This window comes from Borostomias antarcticus, assembly GCF_949987555.1.
Source record: "Borostomias antarcticus genome assembly, chromosome: 1".
NCBI lineage: Eukaryota > Metazoa > Chordata > Actinopteri > Stomiiformes > Stomiidae > Borostomias > Borostomias antarcticus.
The window spans coordinates 51,219,496-51,241,269 of NC_140234.1; the positions used below are offsets into that span (position 1 = coordinate 51,219,496).

General features: G+C 45.9%; 2 protein-coding genes across 6 annotated transcripts in view; one reads left to right on the forward strand and one right to left on the reverse strand.

Moving 5' to 3' along the window:
• The first annotated feature begins 819 nt into the window (after positions 1-819).
• Positions 820-14,029, forward strand: septin4b (septin 4b). Of its 5 annotated transcripts, XM_084442800.1 has the most exons (14): positions 856-930; positions 1,563-1,621; positions 2,292-2,414; positions 4,159-4,467; positions 5,030-5,126; positions 5,257-5,343; positions 5,466-5,589; positions 5,993-6,127; positions 6,977-7,094; positions 7,277-7,378; positions 8,081-8,177; positions 8,835-8,997; positions 9,348-9,447; positions 11,905-14,029. In XM_084442800.1, the coding sequence occupies exons 3-14, from the start codon at positions 2,292-2,294 to the stop codon at positions 11,971-11,973; spliced, it is 1,524 nt and encodes a 507-aa protein (XP_084298926.1). In that variant the 5' UTR covers positions 856-930; positions 1,563-1,621; the 3' UTR covers positions 11,974-14,029. The 5 variants fall into 5 exon arrangements, with proteins under 5 accessions (XP_084298927.1, XP_084298925.1, XP_084298926.1 ...); XM_084442798.1 differs by lacking the exon at positions 11,905-14,029 and having other exon boundaries at positions 9,348-10,992; XM_084442799.1 differs by lacking the exons at positions 1,563-1,621; positions 11,905-14,029 and having other exon boundaries at positions 848-930; positions 9,348-10,992.
• A 556-nt stretch (positions 14,030-14,585) lies between these two features.
• Positions 14,586-21,774, reverse strand: part of mnta (MAX network transcriptional repressor a) — a 28,412-nt gene continuing 21,223 nt past the window's right edge. The window contains exons 5-6 of the mRNA XM_084443555.1: positions 17,321-17,513; positions 14,586-17,195 (exon numbers count right to left, since the gene is read on the reverse strand). Of these exons, the coding sequence (XP_084299681.1) occupies positions 16,432-17,195; positions 17,321-17,513 (957 nt within the window). The 3' untranslated portion in view covers positions 14,586-16,431. The remainder of the gene's footprint in view (positions 17,196-17,320; positions 17,514-21,774) is intronic.

Sequence of the window (21,774 nt, forward strand, 5' to 3'; positions counted from 1 at the left end):
GAACTTTGTGAGGGTGGAAAATTGCTCTTGTGCAACTGGCCAATCGCTGCAGTAATCACAGTATACTCAAATCTCCCACTCATCCCTTGTGGAGGACACTAATCCTGAGGTTCACATTGTGAAGATCTCTGGACAGACTGTTTTATATTTTGACAACCAGTATTTGTATCTTGGTCCATCTTAAGTGAAATTCCTTGATCTTTTTCGCAATAAATCCCTTTCAGCTGTGCCCGCCGTCTCCTAAGATTTTAATACCCGAGATAATCGCACACTCCAGCGACCTGACAGCCCAACTGGTGCAGCGCGAGAGGGCAAATAGCTCGGTTGTTGCTGTAGTTGTCAGACTTGAGGGAATTCAATCTGGAAGAGTTTGGTGCGCAGTGGAAAATCGGCACAGTACCTGACCACAGTCTGGCATCACCTGGGGTTTAAGATGGTGAATGACTTAGAAAACTAACACATCCCACAACTCAAACTGTCATGTACTGTATGGTCAAGCAGTGGGTAAAAAAAGAGTTCAGTTGGCAAATATCTAACAGAATAAGGGATAGAGTGCATGCCCACATAGTGTAGGCTAATGCATTATTATTATTATTTTGCGAACAGCTCTGTGACTGTGTGCACTGCTGTCATCGTGGTTTGGGAGGTGTTATGAGTACAACAGTGGTTTGGTTAAAGGCTGGCCTGGCAGACCATGGTGCGTCAATGCTGCTGATAGGAGCCCCGGGGCAATGGGGCAGGTCGATGGGGCTGAAGGACACTGTGTCCTGGTGCAGGGGGGTTAATGGAGGGGTATAAAGTCAGGGGGCTCTGGCCACAGCCTAGAACCGGCTCCCGTGAGGGCGTGAAGAGTTGGTTCCACACACAGACAAGAAGTCCCATCTGTTTCTGTTCAAAACTGGGTTCTACAGGTGTACTACGAGAAAGCAGGTGAGGTTTTGTCTTGAGCCAAGGCATATTTAATTTGCAGAGAGCTTTAGGCATCTACACAGAGTGTAAAATGTTCACCCAGGATCAGTTGAGGTAATTCATCACTTTTAGTATTAGTGCTTCTACCTTTGTCAAACAACGTACAGTAGAATTATTGTTTGTTTGGTGACTCCCTCGGATATTAGGCTTATTATCGTTTTAGATATTACGTGCAAGTCCTAATATTGTCCAGGATTCTCCTAAGTGATAAAGTGGGACAAAGTTATCCTTCAAGCTATTGGTAGTAAACCATTTGTCAAACCCTTGCAATTTTTCAATTTAGTACAGTATTCTGCAGAAATGTCTGATCTGGATGACTCTGCTCCAGTCCTGGCTTGTATTGACCACCTCTCTGAAGTGGGTCACACGGCCTTCCGTGTTGCCGAGTAGATTGAACATTGATCTGTGTGGTTTGGTCAGAGCTGAGAAAAACGGGTCATTGGCCTTCTAATCTGGGAACCTATTAATTTCCTCCTGCCAGTGAGCTCTAATTAAAGCTGTGGGGCTGACATAGAAAACCCTTGTTTGGATAATATTAAAACTTTATTGGGATTACATCCTCACATACCAGTAACACATTATGGGGGTTTCAGGAAGAGCAAAGGCTCAGAAAAAGATCTTGGAAGAGCGTGACAGTTGAGTAGCTCAAAAGGTAATATATATTTTTGGCTGTGTGTCTTTGTGTAGGAGTGTGTGCCTCAATTTGCAGCAAACTTCCTATGACTCTCCATTACGCAACTACAGTAGGGTCAATCCCACCCACTGGCGTTTGCGTTGGCTACAGCACTGCGTTTTTAGAACCGCAGAAGGAGGAGATATCAGGAAAAAGTTTCACTAAGGGCAGTGGTACAAATAAACAACATTAGGCAGTGCCACAATGGTAGACCCCCATTTAAACCAGTATTGTTTTTGGACATTGTTGAAACAACTCTTTCCACATACCCCACTCTGACCAGCCATGTGTTACTCAAGTGGACAGCCATGTTGCTTATCCTGGCATCGTTCCTGTGGCTGGATCCAGACATCTATGTCTCACTCATTGTTTCATGGTTTATTTAATCACTACATGATTTTCTGTTTCATTTTTTTCTTTTTCAACCCCCCTGTGTCTTTGTCCGGTCTACACAATCACCATCATGCAACACTATATCCTTTGTCACGCCATCCGTCCCCCTCGTCCACCCACCTCTTGTTCCTCCAACGTTCTGGTCGGGCTCCGCCCCTTCCCCTCACGCCCCTGTTACTCCTCCCCCCCCCCCCCCCCCCCCCCCCCCCCCCCTCCACCGTCTCCACTCCAAATGCATGTTCCTTCCTGGTTGGAGATGGCGGAGTGCACTGTAGCCCCAGTCGTAATGGAGGACAGCGACCAGTCAAACTCGTCTTCGGACGAACAAGACTTCGCCCCGCCGATACCCCGCCACGCCGTCGACCACGAAGCCGAACAGGTACCGATGACTTCCCGAAGAAATACCCCACCCAAAAAACCCCAACCACCACGCAACCCCCCCCCCCCCCCCCGCCACGCCCCGATACCACTAGTAAGTGCCACCCACAACTGAAGTGGTCTAAGAGCTTTCCCACAGCTGTGCTTTGCTCCCTCCAACACAGCTTGCCATCAGTAAGGATGATCTCCTTCAAAAATTGGTCTGTATGGAAGTGGAGCAATTTAGTCTTTGTGCACCTGCAGCCCTCCCCCTTCAACTATAGTACATACACAACCATACTTACTGTAGCTTCATTAGGGAGCACATACTGTAGCAGACAGATGGGCCCATAATTCAATGTCCAGCCTGACTGTCATTACTGTAGGCCTCCAGAGTCAGTCCAGCCCTCTCACTGCCACTGCATTATTTATCACGGAGCAAGCAGGTGACCCAACAGTCGCTCTGCTACTGGGAGAGCTGAGGTAATACGAGCATGCATGCCTTCAGAGCTGCACACTAGTCTGAGGGCCACGACGAGCGTATCCCTTTACAGGGGCCAGCTACACACTCCCATTGTTGAATGGAGTACTGTTTGGGCTTTTGTTATTCTGACGGTTTCCTCTTTCACTTTGGAAAGAGGAAGAGAAAAGGGGCTCAACTTGTAGTTTTGACAGGTAGTCTGGAAAAGGAAACTACTGTAACTCACCCTGGGGTCACAATCTGATCTGTCATTGTGAATGTACTGTACGGCCGCTGCAAGTAAATATGTTCAACAATAACAGATCAGTTATCCTGAGCGTCTGCAAGAATGATGAATGACAAATATTACTCCCACACTGGAGACAAACCTTAGATTTCATGAATTACTTTGACTGGCTTATTTTAACTTGAGGTTAATTTGGGATTCTACATATTTTTTATAACAGTATAGAGACATCATCAAAATGTGATATACAGATGTTGCATGTAGAGTTTTTATTATCAGTGTAATGTAGAATCCAGGCAATGCCGCTCGACCTTCTGGTTGTGACTCATTAAATACTTTCCTCCAGACCTTGTCAGCCACGTGGCTACCTTCAAATTGAATTGTGAGCTCTCCAACGTCTGCCAAGACTGAAACTGCTGAGCATGGACAATCTTTCAGTCAGGCATACACTTCAAACAAGATGTATCCTCCAATATTGCCAAGACGTTCAAGAAGGTCAACAAAATTATAAGATAATGCATCTTCTCTGATGGAAGACTGGGTGCTAGGTGTTCTAGGTGCTCTGCAGCACATTGGACAGGGTCAGTATCCTGCCTCATTCGAAGTGGAGGCTCAGCTTTTTTCCAGTTTGACAGCCTGTCGGGGGCTCCTCTTCCTTGCTTCTGGATTCGACCTCAAAAAACAGCCAATCAGCGCAGATACTCCCCCCCCCCCCCCCCCCGTGTGTTTCAACCCTTGTATCTTCTGGCGGTCTCTGTTGAAGTCAAGCCAGTCTATATTTTCCTTCCTCTCTGTTTCTTTGAATTCCGTCTGCCCCCTGAGAACTAGGCCCACCTTGTACTCATAATACTAATGATCTCTGTTGCTGGTAGGACCTGTTCACCATTCAACTGTTAACTGTATCTAACCACTCTAAAAATCTCTATTTCCTTTTTTTCTTTTGATCCTTGTATTCCCCTGTTACCCTTGACCGTATATCCTCCCTCCTGCCTGTCCACCACCACCACTACTCTGCACTGCCTGGCCCCTTCCCTCACCCGGTCACCTGACCCTCCCCAGCACTCCAGCCACTCAGAAGACTCAGAGCTGGTGAACATCATGCAGGAACCCCACCACAACGGGGGGCACGCCCACCCCCATCCCGCGCACGAGCCCGTGGCGGACCGTGAGGCGGAGGGCGAGGACCACCCCCACGCCCCAGTGATGCCCGCCTTCCTGCGGCCCCCCAGGGCAGGCAGGACCCAGCCGGAAGCGGGCGTAGAGCCCAGGCTGCAGCAGGGGGGTGTGGAATACGACCTGCCGTCTCCCATCAGCCCCACAAGGCCCAAGAGCCCTTGGGGCCGGTTTGACCCCTACAACGCTTGCGAGGTAACTTCAGGGAGGAGTGAGGAGTCGAGGAGGGGGCCACAAGGAGGGGGAAGACCATGCCCATGGGTCGTCACCTCCTCTGCTAAAAGCGAGCTCAGGCCCCAATGGCGTCTTGTTCATAAACTAAACCATGGATGTGGAATAAATGGAACAGGGTTTTACTGGCAGTTCTGGATGGCAGTTTTGGTTTGATGTTGATGAAAGATTTTCAGCGTGGTTGCAGTTTTATTAGCATATTCGAAAGTCTGAAGGAGGCTAAATTGGCATGGCATGACTGCATACACCAGTCAGCGAAGATAAATGGCTATTGATTCATTGATTGGGTTTTCAATTTCTCTTCTCTTTGCCTCAAGTAAAATTATGTTAATTGTTGGTTTGCTGAATTTCATTCAACCAAGACTTCTTGCTTTGTTATTGGGCTTGGATTTGGTTCTCAAAAATCTGTAGTAATACTTGTAGTCATTTTGACCAGCTACCAGTGTGTACAGTATTCCATCAGAGTTCAGTGGGATATTGACATGGCTTGGTGTGTCTCTCTTTTGTTTTTGTCCCTCTTTCACAGGACCAGGACAAAGAATATGTGGGATTTGCCACACTCCCCAACCAGGTGCATCGCAAATCTGTCAAGAAAGGCTTTGACTTCACCCTCATGGTGGCAGGTGAGCAGGGGGGAGAGGGGATGAGAACGTGTCAGACTCTCCATGTATCTAATGCTATTATTATCCTCTGATGACTGAGCTCTGTTGTTAAGGTTGAAGTCTGACGGACTCTCTTTCTCTCTGGGTTAAGGGGAGTCGGGCTTGGGCAAGTCCACGCTCGTCAACAGCCTCTTCCTCACAGACCTCTACAAGGACAGGAAGCTGCTCAACGCTGAAGGTGTGGGCCGTCTCATTGACATTTGTCATCTGAACTTGTGTGTGCAATGAATTGACGATATCAGTGCCCAAGCATTTGGGGTAACCCCCTCCTCCCCGGTCCTGTGTGTGTTTCGACTCCAGAGCGGATCACTCAGACAGTGGAGATCACAAAGCACACAGTGGATATCGAGGAGAAGGGCGTCAAGCTGAAGCTCACCATCGTCGACACTCCTGGGTTCGGAGACGCCGTCAACAACACTGAATGGTACATGTCGAAAATCCTTCCTCTGAAGGGCATGTTTGTGTGGACAATGTGATGTGTTTATTTTCTGCACCACGTTCACATGGCACGACCTAGTGAGGTTATTGAATTCAAATCAGAATCATATCTTGGATCGTTTCAGATATCGATCTAGTCATTATAGGTTATATGTTAGTCATCATGGATACGGTAGTGAGGCAGACTCCTCATTGCAGAAATAACAGGCTTTCTATAACTGCTGCAGAGATTGCCTTGTCCAGTCTAGGCACACTGCTGTTTTGCAGTGTCGCAGTCAGAGCACTGATATTAACAACGTTTTGTCAAGTGTAGAGGAACATTGAGTAGGTTGTCTGCCTGTCTGCATTGCCTCAGTGCTGGTGTGTCTCTGTGTATCCCTCCGCCCTAGCTGGAAGTCCGTGGCGGACTACATCGACCAGCAGTTTGAGCAGTACTTCAGGGACGAGAGCGGCCTCAACCGCAAGAACATCCAGGACAACCGCGTGCACTGCTGCCTCTACTTCATCTCCCCCTTCGGCCACGGGTACGACGCGGGCCGGGGGCCAGCGCTGGGAAACTCAACCCTCTCCTTGACTACCACTGGCAGGGGAACGGACTGCATATTCAACGTTGATCAGAGAGGAAGCTTGTGATGATTATTAAAATAAGACCACTGCCCACTCCCACCGCCCGACCCTCAATCCCCACATTATCATGTATACTGATGTACAACCCCGGCGTTTACATACAAACTGGCACTAGCCGTTCATCATCTGTTGTCTTTTACACTGCCTTAAGATCAACTTAAATCTGGATGTGGTGTGCATAGTGTACTATGGTGCCCTGTGTGGAGCCCCATACATGCTCACTGCAGCGGTAGTACTTCTCTAGGGAGATTTACATCTGGTGCAATGCTAAGCCTTCCTTCCAATCACCGAGTACACGCTGATGCAGTACTTTTGTCAGTGTTTATGCTCCGTTTCACACCGCTGTGCTCTTTGAGGGAAGAAACCTTTAGGACTGCTATGCTGCTGCAAAGCCATAGACAGAGAGAGAGCTCCCTCTGTTGACTATACTGTGCTACTATCCATGGATGCACCATCCAAGAAACACTCACTGATGAGGGGGGGGGGGTTTGCTTGACATTTTGAGTTGTGTGAAAGATGTGATTCTGACTCTCTCTAATCCTATTGCTCTTTTTCAATTGTATTTTTTGGTCGTATTACTTTGCTTTTGCTTACCTCTGGAATATGTAGGGGTGGGACCTATGCTCACCCCCCATTGCTCTCTGTAAAGTGCATTGTGTTGCCTCTGTGTATGAAATGTGCTGTGCAAATAAAGTTTGATTTGATTTGATATGCTCATTGTTGGTTTGTTTGTTTATCTCTTCCAGCCTCAGGCCTCTGGATGTGGAGTTCATGAAGGCCCTGCATGAGAAGGTCAACATTGTGCCCATACTAGCAAAGGCAGACACACTGACCCCAACTGAGGTCAAGAAAAAGAAAATCAAGGTAAGGTGCATGCATTCTTCAACTTACGCTGCTTTGGAAAAAGTGACAGGGCTCACTGTCCTCAATAAATGTCCATCTCTATTTCATTTTAAAAATGAACTGACCTGAATTAACTTTTACTGCATATCTCACCTTCTTTTCCCTTTTTCTTTCTCTGCTCTTCCATCTGTCGTCCTGCGTAGATCCGGGAGGAGATTGAGCAGTATGGAATCAAGATCTACCAGTTCCCTGACTGTGACTCGGACGAGGACGAGGACTTCAAACAGCAGGACCAGGAACTGAAGGTTCAAACACATTCATCCAGACTGAGACTAAGGCCATGCTGTTTCCTCCACTCCAGATCCTATAGGCAGGTCCAGGTTCAGGCATCGCTGACAGCAAATGGTACCCTTAGAGCAAAGCTGGAGATCAGTAAAACCAGAATCATTTATGTTTATGTCAAGCAGAAAAGGCAATTAAAGTATCAACTATCCTTTTATCTCAACTTACCCTACACTACCCTGTTCATAAAGCTCCCTGATGCCCTATTTAAAATTGAGGTATAAGTCATTATTTTAGAGCTTCCAATATCTCCAACACAACAGCATTAACAAGAATGTAACCTTGGGAGAGTCCGCTCTTTCCTACCTCAGTTGATGTGATTGATTGATCTAGTGGGGGTATGTAGGGACATTAATGCTGGCCGGTTGGCTGAGCGCTGCTCCAGTTTAGGGTGTCTGTCTGGTACAAAGAGCATCTCTCTCCCCCCTGCATGGATCTGTGCTGTCCTCTGTGCTTCCCCTTAGGAAGAGAATGTGAGGGGGTGGGGAGGTGTGTGTGCGTGTGCGTGTGTGTGTGTGTGTGGACCTGGACCTGGAAAAGAGAGGGGACCTGCCATAGACAGACCTGCAGTCAACCATCAACACTGAACTGCATCACCTTAACCACCCACGCGTCTCTCTAAATCCACGTCCATCTGTCTCTCCTGGTCCGTCTCTCCCCTCCAGGACAGCATTCCGTTCGCAGTGATCGGCAGCAACACGGTGGTGGAGGCCAAAGGGAAGAGGGTGCGCGGGCGTCTTTACCCCTGGGGCATCGTGGAAGGTACCCCGCTCCCTGAGCAGCGACACGCAGCACAGCAGCACCTCAATCAGCCCGTTTCACCAGCTGTCCATAGTCCATGACCTCAGTGGTTAGCACTGTCGCCTCACAGCAAGAAGGTCCTGGGTTCGAATCCCGGTCGTTCCAGGTCTTTTCTGTGTGGAGTTTGCATGTTCTCCCCGTGCCTGCGTGGGTTCCCTCCAGGTACTCCGGCTTCCCCCACCATCATAAAGACATGCAACGTATGAATTAGTGAATGTTGGTGGTGGTCGGAGGGGCTGTAGGCGCTGATTGGCAGCCACACTGTCAGTCTGCCCCAGGGCAGCTGTGGCTACAGATGTAGCTTACCACCACTGGTATGACTGTGTCTGAATGAATACTGGACTCTGTAAAGCGCTCTGGGTATCATGAAGGGCGCTACAGTATATAAAATCAAATCATAATTTAAAAAATCTAAAACATTCCAGCATTCCAACACTTCCTGAAAGCTGAGAAACTGCGTTTTCTAGTAATATAGGGAAAATCCAATTAATATTCGGTATGTTGGCACTGTACTGACTGTACTACGGGTTAAGCTTACGCATACCCAGTGTTTGTTGGTCCTGTGTCTCAAGACATTCTCTAGGTCTGCTATATTTACCTCTCATTTGCGTTCCTCAGTGGAGAACTCGGCACACTGCGACTTCGTCAAGCTGAGGAACATGCTGGTGAGGACGCACATGCAGGACCTGAAGGACGTGACGCGGGAGACCCACTATGAGAACTATAGAGCCCAGTGCATCCAGAGCATGACCCGCATGGTGGTGAAGGAACGCAACCGCAAGTACGACCATGTACCACACACACACGCTCGCACGCACACACGTGTGCAAACACACACACACACACACACACACACACACACACCAACACTTCACACACACCAACACTTCACACATTGGCACCCGTACTCTTCATGCACAGAAACTCACATACAAGGTCACATACTTCCAAACCCCAATAAAATCTCTAAAGCGGTTTCTTCAATTCTGTTCTATTCTATTGTATTCTACAGTATTCTATTCTGTATGCTATTCTGTTCTGTTCTGTTCTATTCTATTCTATATGCTATTCTATTCTCTTCTGCTGGTCATGTTATATACAGTAGCCTGCACACTCTTTCTGCCTCTCCAGCAAGCTGACCAGGGAGAGCGGCACAGACTTCCCCATCCCCGTCGTCCCGGGGGTGACAGACACAGAGACGGAGAAGCTGATCCGGGAGAAAGACGAGGAGGTACGGCCCCTGGAGCACAGCCACTCGGACCATGAGCCGGAATCACACCACCACCAAAAGGCTCACGAGCACAAACACGAGCCAGAGCCCTCCGACCCACATGAGCACACAGCAGAACCCCAGCCTGAGCCGGGCTTAGACCCGGGGCCTGACCACGAGGCCTCCTGAGTTTGTGTTAAGGCTGTCTCACTCACATTCACACCTGTACTGCCTGCAGTCTCAGGCCCCCTGGTGGCCTGATGGTTTTTACCCCATGGTCGGGTGGGGTCATGGTTAGACGACACTTCTGAAGGGGTAAAAAACAGAAAAACAAAACTGGGGTAAAAAAAAAAAATAGGGGGATGGGGTAAAAAAGAAAACGTCCAAAAACAACCCTCCAAGCTCTTACTCCTTGGATACTTTGTTAGATCTGAAAAGGCTTGGATGGGAGTAGCTACAACTAGGAGTTTAGTCCCACCAAAAAACATTCAAAAAAACTTCAATTAAACCAGGACAAGATAGAGGTTCTCATCTTCAGAGCCAAAGACCAGAGAGAGAAACTAGCTGCACATTTTAATTCAGTCACCACTAAAGACTGGTGACCAAAGACTAAAAGCCTAAAAACCAGACACTGAGGAACGTATCAATGCTTTCATCACAAGCAGACTTCATTACTGCAGTGCTCCTGTTTGGCCGACTCAACAAAGCAATTGGACAGCTACAAACACAGAATACAGCAGCACGAGTACTGACCAAGACCATATTTTAAGATTATTTTATTAGTCTTTAAATCAATTCATGATTGTGCAGCGCAATATACAGTATGTCAGACATGCTTTTGAGGTATGAGCCCTGTAGAGTCCTGCGGTCCTCTGGTACTGGCCTTTTAACTATACCAAGGCCCCGGACTAAGAAATATGGAGAGGCAGCTTTTAGCTTTTATGCCCCGAGCCTCTGGAATAGCCAGCCAGAGAGCTTGGAAGGTGCAGAAACTGTGGAGATTTTTTAAACACACCTTTTTAGACTTGCTTTCGGATGGTCCTAGTATATTAGCTTGCTCTACACTCACATTTGTATTGTATTTTATTATGCTTACTATTTATTTATGTATTTATTTACATCTTATGTACGTCTTTTACCATCTGTCTTATTTATTCCAATTTGTTGTGAAGCGCATTGTGTTGCATTCATGTCTGAATTGTGCTATACAAATAAAGTTTGGTTTGATTTGATTAGTAGAGTAGCATTGTGGATGAAGAAGAAACGGCGCAAGGCCGTTCCTGTGAAGTGGCACAATGGTGCAATGCCAGATATTATATTTATTTATTCTAAACGTGGCCCACTAAGATAAATATAGTTTTACTGGTTTACTAGTATAAGTGCTATGTAAGTTCAAGTACAGTAGTTGTAGCAGTGAGACGGTGAAGTGAGACAGAGGAGATGGATGAAATCTCTGAAACACCTGCACCCATGAAAAAAAAAAACTAAAACTCAGCTATCTAAACTCTTTGAGGAGGTTTTCAAATAAATATGTTAGTGTCAGTTGCAGGAGCCAATGGTGAGGCAGTTCCCTTCCTTCCTTCCTTCCTTCCTCCCTCCCTCCCAAGCAACATTTCCAAATCAGTGTTGCTTTCTCCCCTATTATTTTCTGTATTTACTTACCATCATTAAAACTTTGCCAACACGTCTGTCACATGTCATTTTGATTTAAGAGGTGTGGGACTGGGGCAACAAGTCACATATCTGCACAGAATAACTGCACAGTACACTGTCCAATCACAATTCACAGTATTGGTCCTGAATGTTTCAGGTGCTGATCATTCTGACCCGCTCGCTGACAGATGCTGTATTTGACCCTTAGAGCTTTAAAACCAAATGTGGACAGAAATTTCATGACCCAGAGAACTTCTCAAAATCACCCTCTTACCATCTCAGCAGCTCTTTGTCAGTATAATGACCGTTGTGATTGGTAGCCCTCTGTGAAAAGGGCTCATTGATATACCAGTGATATCATCTACAGTATGTGTACTCTTCACATTACTGTTGAAAACTTTTTAAAGCTCAGTATAAATGGCATGTGACTAAAAGCCGCTTAATACAAAAACGTGTCTGTGCACTGGCAGTCAGTCATGTCACGAGACAGAGAGAGAGAGAGAGAGGTTATGGCCAAAAATATCAATGGGCTGTGAGCGCTGTCATGCCTGCTTGTGATTGGATAGGTTTGGGTTATTGGTGTAGTCATGTGAAAGTAATGAGTTTGTATGAGGTCGTAAATTGATGGGGTTTTCCCTCATTCCATTCCTGACTAACTCTGCAGAACAGATTCTAACTGGATTTTTGTGCACCTTTAGTGAACAGTGAACATTTTGCACTTTTATCATTATATCATTGATTAGATTTGTCTGTGTATTGTTCACACATGTTTTTTTTTTTAATTATAGGATGTTTTACTAATGGCAGCTTCTGTTCCCTTCACAGTTGCGGCGAATGCAAGAGATGCTTCAGAAGATCCAGCAACAGATGCACACTCAGAAAGAGGCCTATTAACCCAGGCCTCTAGAACTCCCAACCCTGTGTACATGTCTACTTTGCCTATTAACATAGGCTCCTAGGACCCCACCCCTGTGTACATGTCTCCCCCCACCAGTGCAAGTCTACTCCGGCTCAGAAACTCCACTCCACAGTCACCAACAACCCTCGCTATTGGACATCAGTCATCAATAACCTCTACTATTGGACATCAGAGACTAAACTGTCATAAGAGGCAAGCATGGTGAGAGGTCGCCTCTTCCAAAACATGACGGTTCCACCAGTTGAACAGTTCACGGCCCACACCTGCACAAGAGAACCACTGCCATGGCAGGCGAGTACAACATCAGCTAACAACTCCCTCAAGTTATTTGATTAAATGAAGATATTAAAAAGAAGGACTTTATTTTGCCTTCCGGACCATTGCTAATTCAAATGACGACACCATCCTAAAACCCTTAACCATGACATTAGAGCAGTAGTCTCTATGTCATGGGCTTGGTATTGTCCCTCTGCTAAACTTACATGTTTACTGTAGTTTGACTTTACTCTTTAACAGGATTACCTGTGTAGTTTCCCCACCCTAGACAAGGAATGATGTGTGAGTGACTGACAGATTTTCAGTTCTGAAGCACATTTTCCCCTATGCGTCTTCTTTTTCAAAGGTCAGTACTGTAAATTGATTTACAAATAAAATGTAATTATTTAATTATTTTTTTTTTTACTATGATGTTACATTTGTAAACATTTTTGTTACAGGATTGTATCTATCACATGTAATAGTTTTTACTTGTATCACTACACAGAATAGTGAAGAATTCCTTGTCTTAGTAGAATGTATGAAAGTGTACTTTTTCCTGTTTTTTTCTTCAACGTTCTCAACAAACATTTCTGAAGTATTATGGGGTATTTCTGTTAAATTTATGTTAATGATGTTACAGGACTAACACATTTCTTTAATGCCTCCAAACATAATTTCAGCATGTAATGTTTCAATAATTCCATCCCAAACAGCATGATAGTGTGGTTTTTGGAAGATTTGCTCAGTCCTGGTTTTTGGTATTCTTTTATTTACCTGAAAGGGGGAAACTACTGTTCTGAGATCTGTAAAAGATTGCTCATTACCTGGAGTATAGTCATCTTTTTTAACTAAACAGGCCAAGAGATGAGCAGTCTTTGTTTGATATATGCAAGAGGTTACAGTAATATGCCTGATGGTAGGCTGCCCATGATAGACATGACAAAGCCCTAATTCTGCGTGAGGTTGAGCAGTAAAGTATGACAGGGCCACTTCAGTAAGCGTGCCCCCTTGTTTGTGTGAAAAGTTTAGTTTTTAATTATAGGTTATTGAATACCTTCAGACTTCTTGATGGTGACATGATGATGGACTGAGATATTATGTACCTTAGTAATGGACCTTTCATGTACATGAAGTCGATGAGTTGGAGTTGGTGATCTTATATTAGTAATAATATGCATTCAACTAAGGGAACAAAGATGCTCGTGTGCTGAAAGCAAACATATCATTCATCATTTCAAGTTAATAGTTAATATTTTTAATTTAAATTTCACTTTAAATTTAGATCATATTTGTCTACATTTCTCCCTATTGAAAATATGATTTAAATCGAAAAATAAAGGGTAATTAGATTTATTTCCTCCAGGTGCAGAGATAATTCACACAAAGTCAAGCTCCCTCAAAGTTATAATTTAATTAAAACATTTAGTCATCAGATTTAGTCCTACTTTATCACTATTTCCTCTTCGTTTGTATTCTTGTTTCCCTGAAAGCATTTAACAATTTCCAAATCTGCTTTGAGTAAAGACGTTATCCTGTTGATTGAGGTTCTGGTTGATTGATATTGGTCCTGAGGGACTGTTCAAATCCAGGTCCAGAATGAGGGTAGGGTATTTTTTCCTCTTCTGTTTATTTTATAAGAAACTTTGTTGTCATGGAATATATTTATGTAATATAACTTTAATAGAAGAGATGGATATGAGTTGTAATACAATAATAAAAAGCAAAATATATAATTTATATACTTGATCAATATCATTGTCTGATCAAAGCCAAATACTGTACGGTATGCTTGTGCGAAGCGCAGTCACCTGTCCAAGCTGGTATTTGTTCAAGCAATATTGGAATATCATCACAGGTCGGGGGAGTTGTCAGTTCCCTTTCCTCTCCTGTTTTTAAAGCCACTTACCTGAAGCAGGGAAGAGTTAATCTGTTCAGAAAAACAACTCATGGCCTCGTCACCAAACATGTCCAATAAACAATCAGACTTTTATGTTGGTAGGGGTAAACTGGTCTGGAAATGTCATTCAATGCACCCCGAGTAAGAGATTTCCAACGTGAGACTGTTGGAACTTGTTTATTGAAAGGCACCGTGCTGGTGGCGGTGCAGGCAGGCTCTTAAGCACAAGCCACAAACCCCTCATACTGTACCATACTGATACTGTACAACTACCAAACTAGTTCTTCAATGTTTTGCTAGAAACTGACAGACAAATATTTTTGTAAATGTAATCAGATTTATTAAGTATCTTGAGCATGTATTCAATGTTTTTCCTCTTTATTTTTACATAATGGACAATTAGATCTAAATGCAGCCCAAAATTTACAGGCAATATACAACTTAAACTTTCTCCATAGGGAAAACACACAATTTTATATATATAATATCAATGTGAAGAGGTCTGAAGTTGCCCCTGGTATACAGTACTGTACATGGTCCCAGAAAAAAGCTTTAGTACAATTGACATTAATTACCAAGCTACATGCAAAAACAGGAAAATCGTAAAATACAAAAATCTGCACTTGTAGATGTGTACACCCACCATTTCCATACACACAAAATTGATCAGATCACATAACCTAAATCATATGTAAAACCAGAGGAAAATATGAAAATTGCTGCTCTGTTGTGTCCTCCCCTCTCACACATGCTAATGCTCACGTCAAATACATTCAGATTAATTCAGGGGACATTGCACTGGCTAGAGTTACGGACAGTTGTAAACCGGTTTAGCTTTTTAGGGGGCCATAAAGTTGCAGGTCACAGTGCTTTAAGTTAGAAGTTGAATCTCAGTCTGAGGTTATGTCCTACCTTTCATTTCATTTCAAGTGTAGGGTACAGTGGGAACATGATCATAGCAGTTACGTTATTGTATTGGATAACGCAAGAAAGAGGAGATATAAAGGAGAACTCCATAGTAGATTGCTCTACCATGCCTTAAGTCATTTGATCCCAACACTGCCATTCATCTGCCACAGACCATAAAGAATACTGAAAAGTATATCCCAGTATTCCAAAGCATTCTAACCCAGGCACATCATGATTTCTAATAGTTCTCTACATCCATCAATCCTGCTCATTATCCATCCATTTACTAAAGCAACAGGACAATCAACGCAACACAATCAGAAAACATGCAGGAAAAATAAGACCTACATCTACTTACCTGCCCTACATCCACTTGTAGATATTAACACACATAGGTATCATTTTGCAGTGACTGTGTCTGGCCCAATCAGTCCTTTATGCACACATAGAAATATGTGGTTGAAGGAATAATGCTTAGACTACAACTCCATATATACTTTTTCAAATTTTTGCCTCAAACCAACTTTTCAGATGGCTCAGTAGGTTGGAGCAACACAATCGTGGCGTTTTGATCCCAGCTGGGGGAGCGTCTGAACAGCAGAGGGCGCCTGTGTGGCGACAGCACGGAGTACTGCAGGGCCACGGAGGTAGGGATAATTCAGGCCATGTTTTAACTGCAACTCTGCAGCCATGTGCCTTTCTGAAGAGGGGGAGGTCCCAGTAATCACATTCACAATGTGCTCCCTTATGGCGGTTTGAGCGCACACTGCTCCCAACACACACTGCTCTCTTGCCCCCGCCCTCTTTTTGACTCGAGTACCTTCATACTGCTGTAGGCGCTGATAGTGGGATGCCCAGAGTCTGTGTCCTTATTCAGTGACGATATGCCAAGTATGGGCCTACATTCTTAGAGGCAATGACCCATCTTGAATTAATGTATAGTTCTGAGTTCTGACTGTCCTTAACAACAGATGACATTAATCTCACTATTGGCTACAACTTCCAGTACGTTTATCTGTAGATATGAGTGTGCATTCCCCCCCACTGCACTTGTATACGAGCTGGCATGAACACCCCCCTGGACAACGCGCCCCGCTCTACACATCTCAACTCCCGGGATAAAGATTAGCTTTTAACCTCTCCAGTAACTCATCATTTCAGCGAAGGTTTGCAGTTGGGAATGATGGGAGTCGTAATGCCTCTGGTTGGTGATGGAGAACTGCAGTGCTAGCTAGCTAGCTCTCTCTCTCTCTCTTTCTCTCAGCTCCTCCCCTCCAGGGTGAACTGGGCCTGGCGTCCCACCTCTCTCCGGCCGGTGGCCCCGCCTCCTCTACCGCGGCTCCCATCACTGGCCGTGTTCCTCGGCGGCTCAGGCCAGCTTCAGGGTGCTGACAGGGAACGATGGCATGGTCACCATTGTCACGGGGTTGAGCACGGTCTGCCCGACCAGCTGCGGGTGATGCGTCATCACCTGGGCGCCGACCGCCGCCTGCTTGCCCATGATGGCGGCGGCCGGCTGGCCGTTGACCTGGGCGTGGGTGAGCGTGTGGGCGATGTGGCTCACCATGGCGGGCTGCGTGACGGCTATGGGCTGGGGGTAGAGGGCGGGCAGGTGCTGGCCCAGGTGCGCCAGCGGGTGCACCGTGATGTGCCCGATGGGCTGGTGCCCGGGGGCCAGCTGCATAGAGGTGGACGAGGGGGCCAGGTGGGCGAGGCGCTTGTGGCCGCCCGCCTGGATGACGTGGTTGACCGCCTGGATGACGGAGGCGTGGGAGGCCGAGGCGCGAGCGATCACCGTGGGCTGCAGGCTGGGCGCCGTCACCATGTGCGTGTGGGCCGGGAGGAGGGCCTGGATGGGGGCGGAGCCGGGGAAGCTGGACGTGGCGATGGAGAGCGTGGCCTGGGCCGCCAGCGGCTGAGGGAGGGTCAGGGGAAGAGGCGGAGGTTGCGGGGGGGGGGCTGCTTTGTGCTGAATGGAGACGTGATGGTTGGCGACGGCGGAGGTAGCGGGGTTGAGGGCCGCGGTCGTGCGCAGCTCCGGCAGCGCGGCTTGAGGCGCCGCTCGTAAGGCGGCTGGACCCTCGGGCAGGTTCTCGTCTTCCAGGTCGTCCTCCATGATTTCTTCTTCACCCTCTGCCGCGCGGATAAAAGTGAAGAGCGTTAATCAGGATTGATAGGAACACTTGCCTGAACTGGCAGAGAGAGAACGTTGCTAAACCCAGCCCGGCTGATCGTGAGGCCGACGTCCGCGAACGTACCTGAGGCGGTAGAGGTGGAGGCCTGGTCGTCCTCTGGCTGCACCGTCTGCCTGAGAACGCGGTCGACCTCCATCACGTCCATCCACTGGCTCAGCTCCTTCTTCAGCTCCGCCAGCCGCTGCTGCGTGGCGATCTTCTCCCGCGCCAGACGCTCCATCTCGTGCTCGTACTCCTTCTCCTTCCGCTTCAGCGTCTGTGCGCGGCAGAGAGAAGCGGGGTTGGTTAACCGCTACAAACAGCCTCCATCTCAGATTATTTCATCCTAATCCTTACATTGAGCCGGCAACATCAATAGACTGGCTCTTAGGCTGTTGTCAGCCACTGTCAACAGATGCGATTCACAAGACTCCACGTTTCAATTCACGAATTGAGAGTTAAGCTTCAGTAAAAAAACATCTGGTATCCAAACAGCAGCCACTCAAGTTTGAACCACTCAGGCGTACTCAAAATTGTTTTCTGTTTAAACTCAACAAAGCAACTCAATCAGTTTTAGAAATTCTCAAGATTTCCTGGTCGGTGACCGTAAATGAAACCAGCAGGATAACACAAACAAGCTCATGAACCCATGTCGTCTCCCTAAATCTGTCAATATTTACATAAAGAGTAAGATCCTATTTGCGTGCTCTTTGTTGACATAAATTATGTCACTGTTGTAGTACTGTCCTGAGACCTCAAACTGAACATTTGAACACCATAAATCCATAGCCTACTTGCTTATCAATACTGGGAGTTAAAATATACATTTTGCATATAATCAGCAAGGGGAAAAAAAGTGTAAGTAAACACAGACAATGACCATGCATGCTCTATTATATCAACACATGGGAAAAGGCATGCACTAGTATGTTCTCAGCCTAATTAAAAAATGTGAAGACTTCATATTAACCCCCCCCCCCCCCAGCATCTACTCTGCCAAGTCTCACAGTCCTCGGCACGCACATAAACAAATACACCACTTTGTACGCGTGACGATATTGTCATCCATTGAGAAATTAGAAGATCCTGTTTCTTAATTCAAGTCTTGTTCATTTAGTTGATCGAATTAGCCTGTTGCTTGCTTTTGAATAAACAAGCATTGAAGTTTAATTAAACTAGTGCTAGAGACCAGAGTGACACCGGGAACAGAGAGGCACAGCTCGGGGGGGGGGGGGGGGGGGGGGGGTGGAGCATGGAAAGAGAGAGGTGCTGCCAAGCAGGAGCTCTGACCCAGTTTCCTCTCCCTGGTCAGCTGACACACGGACGCCAAACAGGGAGGAGTGGGTGGGCAGTACGATCCTGTACCAACTCAGGAGTAGTCATTCACATTTCACCACCTACGAGGGCCAATGAGCAACTTTCACACATCCAAAAAAAGAAAGGTCTCAAAACAATTGCCCCATATAGAGTAGATACAGCACACATCAGCCATCATCAACATCACCGACTGCTGTGGTGTATCTTGGATTGGAAAACCCATGAGGAACTGTGGACCAGGGTGATCTTTGTACTGGTTGTTTTATAGTCGCAAAGCACAAGCCTTTTTACTCTGCCCAGCAAGATCATTGCACAACCCCAGACCGCTCCTATGCGCTTGGTGGAACAATGACTCAGAGTCATAAAGCTGTGTGCTCAGAGGCTGGACTTCCTGCTTTTGTTGACGCGTCCGTGTGTGAAGCGTCTCTCTGTCCGCGGCCCGGCCTGCATGCCGCGTGGGCATGTGCTACACCGTATAGAAATAAAAATAGATGAAGAGAAAAGATGGTCTGTTTCATTCTGCACCCGTCTCCTTTATCCAGGATTAGAGTCTGGTTTGCCGTGCTGTCAGTCATGTGATTCCCGCTCTGTTCCCTGCTTCACATGGCTAGTCTGCACCTGTGAACTCCTCACCCCTGATGTCTTAGATGAAAAATGTACAATGTACAATGTATTTTTTTTGAGTACTAACAGACCACACTGTTCCTCTAGCTAGTGAGACGGCCATGTTCTTGTTCTAGATGGACACACCAAGCAGCTGGGCAGGTGGTTGACACTAGACACGCCTGGCTGGTTTATACCCACCTGCCTCCAGGCTGTTCTAGTCTGTATAGACGGTCTGTACAGTGTTGTTAAAGCACTTGACATAAAATATGGTGAACTTTACCTTGTCCATTGTGACCATTCCCATGGTTACTTGACTGTAGGGCTCATGAAAGTCCTCCCAAAGAATCTGTTTTTATTGTCACATTCTACAGCATAAGTTGGGTATTTTCTACTTCATACAGCAGGAACTTGTGAGAAGTTCATGTACAAATAGCCTTAAGATTTTGGAAATGACAAACCTTTGTTTTTAATGGCTGCCAGCAGGTTAACAGACATCTTTACAGGTACAGGTACAGTGTATGTATAATCATTATTCTTTACAGTTATGTAGAATTATTTATAAGACATCATTTGTGTGAGAAAGCTCTATGAAAAAAGCAGACAGCGTTTAATTGATAAATATAGGGCTACCTCCTGAAAAGATGAGTCGAATCATCAGTCAGACACCCTTAAGTCGACAGATTCTTTAAGATTAATTTTGCTCCACTGTCAAGATGCACTGGTGGGCTAAGACCACTCACCTGCCTTGTGATTTATATAGGACAGGCCAATCATTCGTTTAAGACCTAGGCTGTTACTGTAGCTAGTGCAGTAAAAGGAGACTTAAGACTGATATAGCGAAGGAAGGAAGGCAGGGAACCCCTCTCCCCTCTGCTGTGAGCCTAGTCTACTAGTGCGCCAGCAATCACGTGCATTTCCCAAAAGGAATGTCACAACACAAAACTGCTTTCCTAGATCAATCTTCTTGTATTAACTAAGATATCTGCTGAAAATGTTTTTTGTTGTTTTTTTTAAATTAAATTTTCCATAGACAGAGGACTAACGTTTGTGAAAATGCTTCAGTTCATGCACGCTTTCAAATGCAGTTGAGGAGACTACCTTAAAATCACCCAACCGTAAGCTATGGGATACACTGCATAAAAACACGGGAGCATCTGAAGTAGATGGACAATGTGGGCTAGATGATGCTGTCCCAACTCCCACGGTCTCCCCTCAACCTGGGCATGTGAGGGGGGAAAAGGAACGAATCGTTGAATCTCTGGTTTGAACAGGTGAATCTGATTCAACTCATAAAATTCAGGGTACAGCCCTAGATAAATCTACACAGGTGTTAGATTTATTTAAACCTTTCACAACATAATTGTTGTTGGAAGATGCTGATGTCAAGACAAATTCAGCATGTCTGAAAACAAAGTATTATCCACCTTTAAATGGCAGACCTCTGCTCCAATCAGATCAACAGGGCCCACCCATTCACCTTCAGACGTGTCACAGCAGCGTCTTAGGCTGTATTCCAAAAGCTAGGGCTCTACCCTTCGAAGGGAACATAATCGGGGCCACGCCCACCTCTGCCATATTGAAGGGCGTTCCAATCTGAAGGGTGCAAAAGTACTCCCTTCGAAGGGCCCTTCGTAACGGTTGTTTTCAAAGTGAACAAGTGATGGTCACTTTTGCTCCCTTCGCTCCCACAACCCCTTGCGGCTGCGACGTCTCCGGTCAATAATTTATCAGCAAATATGGTGGGCGTTGAGGCGACAGTAATTTGGCAACCTAGCTTAATGGTTTGTGGACATTGTAGCTAAATCTGTCGATGGGGATTTTTTTTTGCAGATATCCTAGTTACATCATGATTGAACTAGCTATCGGTATTTTTTAATTATATGTGAGGTAATTATTAAGTTTGACGAATTTACGATGTAGCTAGCTAACTAGCATTAGCCTAAGTTGGCAGCAGTTGGTCAGCGATGAGAGACGGAACTCCAGCCCGGCTGATAACCCTCCGTCGTGGGAATGGAGGGTGTCGGCTGTGATCCTTGACAATACCAGCAAACATTATGTCTGAATACAATCCAACGGCTTTTTCCCAATAAATACTCCCTCCTGCGCACAAGCAACTCCCCCAAAGATAATAATGAGAAGCACAAGCTGGCAAGTGTAAAAGGTCAAGCATAGTTGTGTTTGGCTGAGATATGAATTGGACATCGGACGCAAAACTAGCAATAGCCGATCGGCTACAGCTGTGTTAAACTCAGCTGCTTGAACAAGCGATGGGCATTTAGTTTCTCCGATGACCCCGTCGTTTTGGGCTTATATAGCTTGAGATCAGGACACTTTCCCACTCCGAAGGCTTAGCTTCAGTTAAGATAGGATTTATTCATTAACAATGGTTATGGTTAGCCATATATGTAGCTGTTGTGACATGCGACTGCCCTGAAAATGACATTGAAGGGCATTCCAAAGAAGCATTATTTTGACACCCTACTCCCTATGCCCTTCACAGTGCTCACTACGAAGGGAAGGCACTCCGTAGGGTGTAGGTTGTAGGGATGAGCCCTTCGGTTTGAAATACAGCCTTAGTCTAAACAAACGGCATACATTTGTTGTCAAGGCAACAG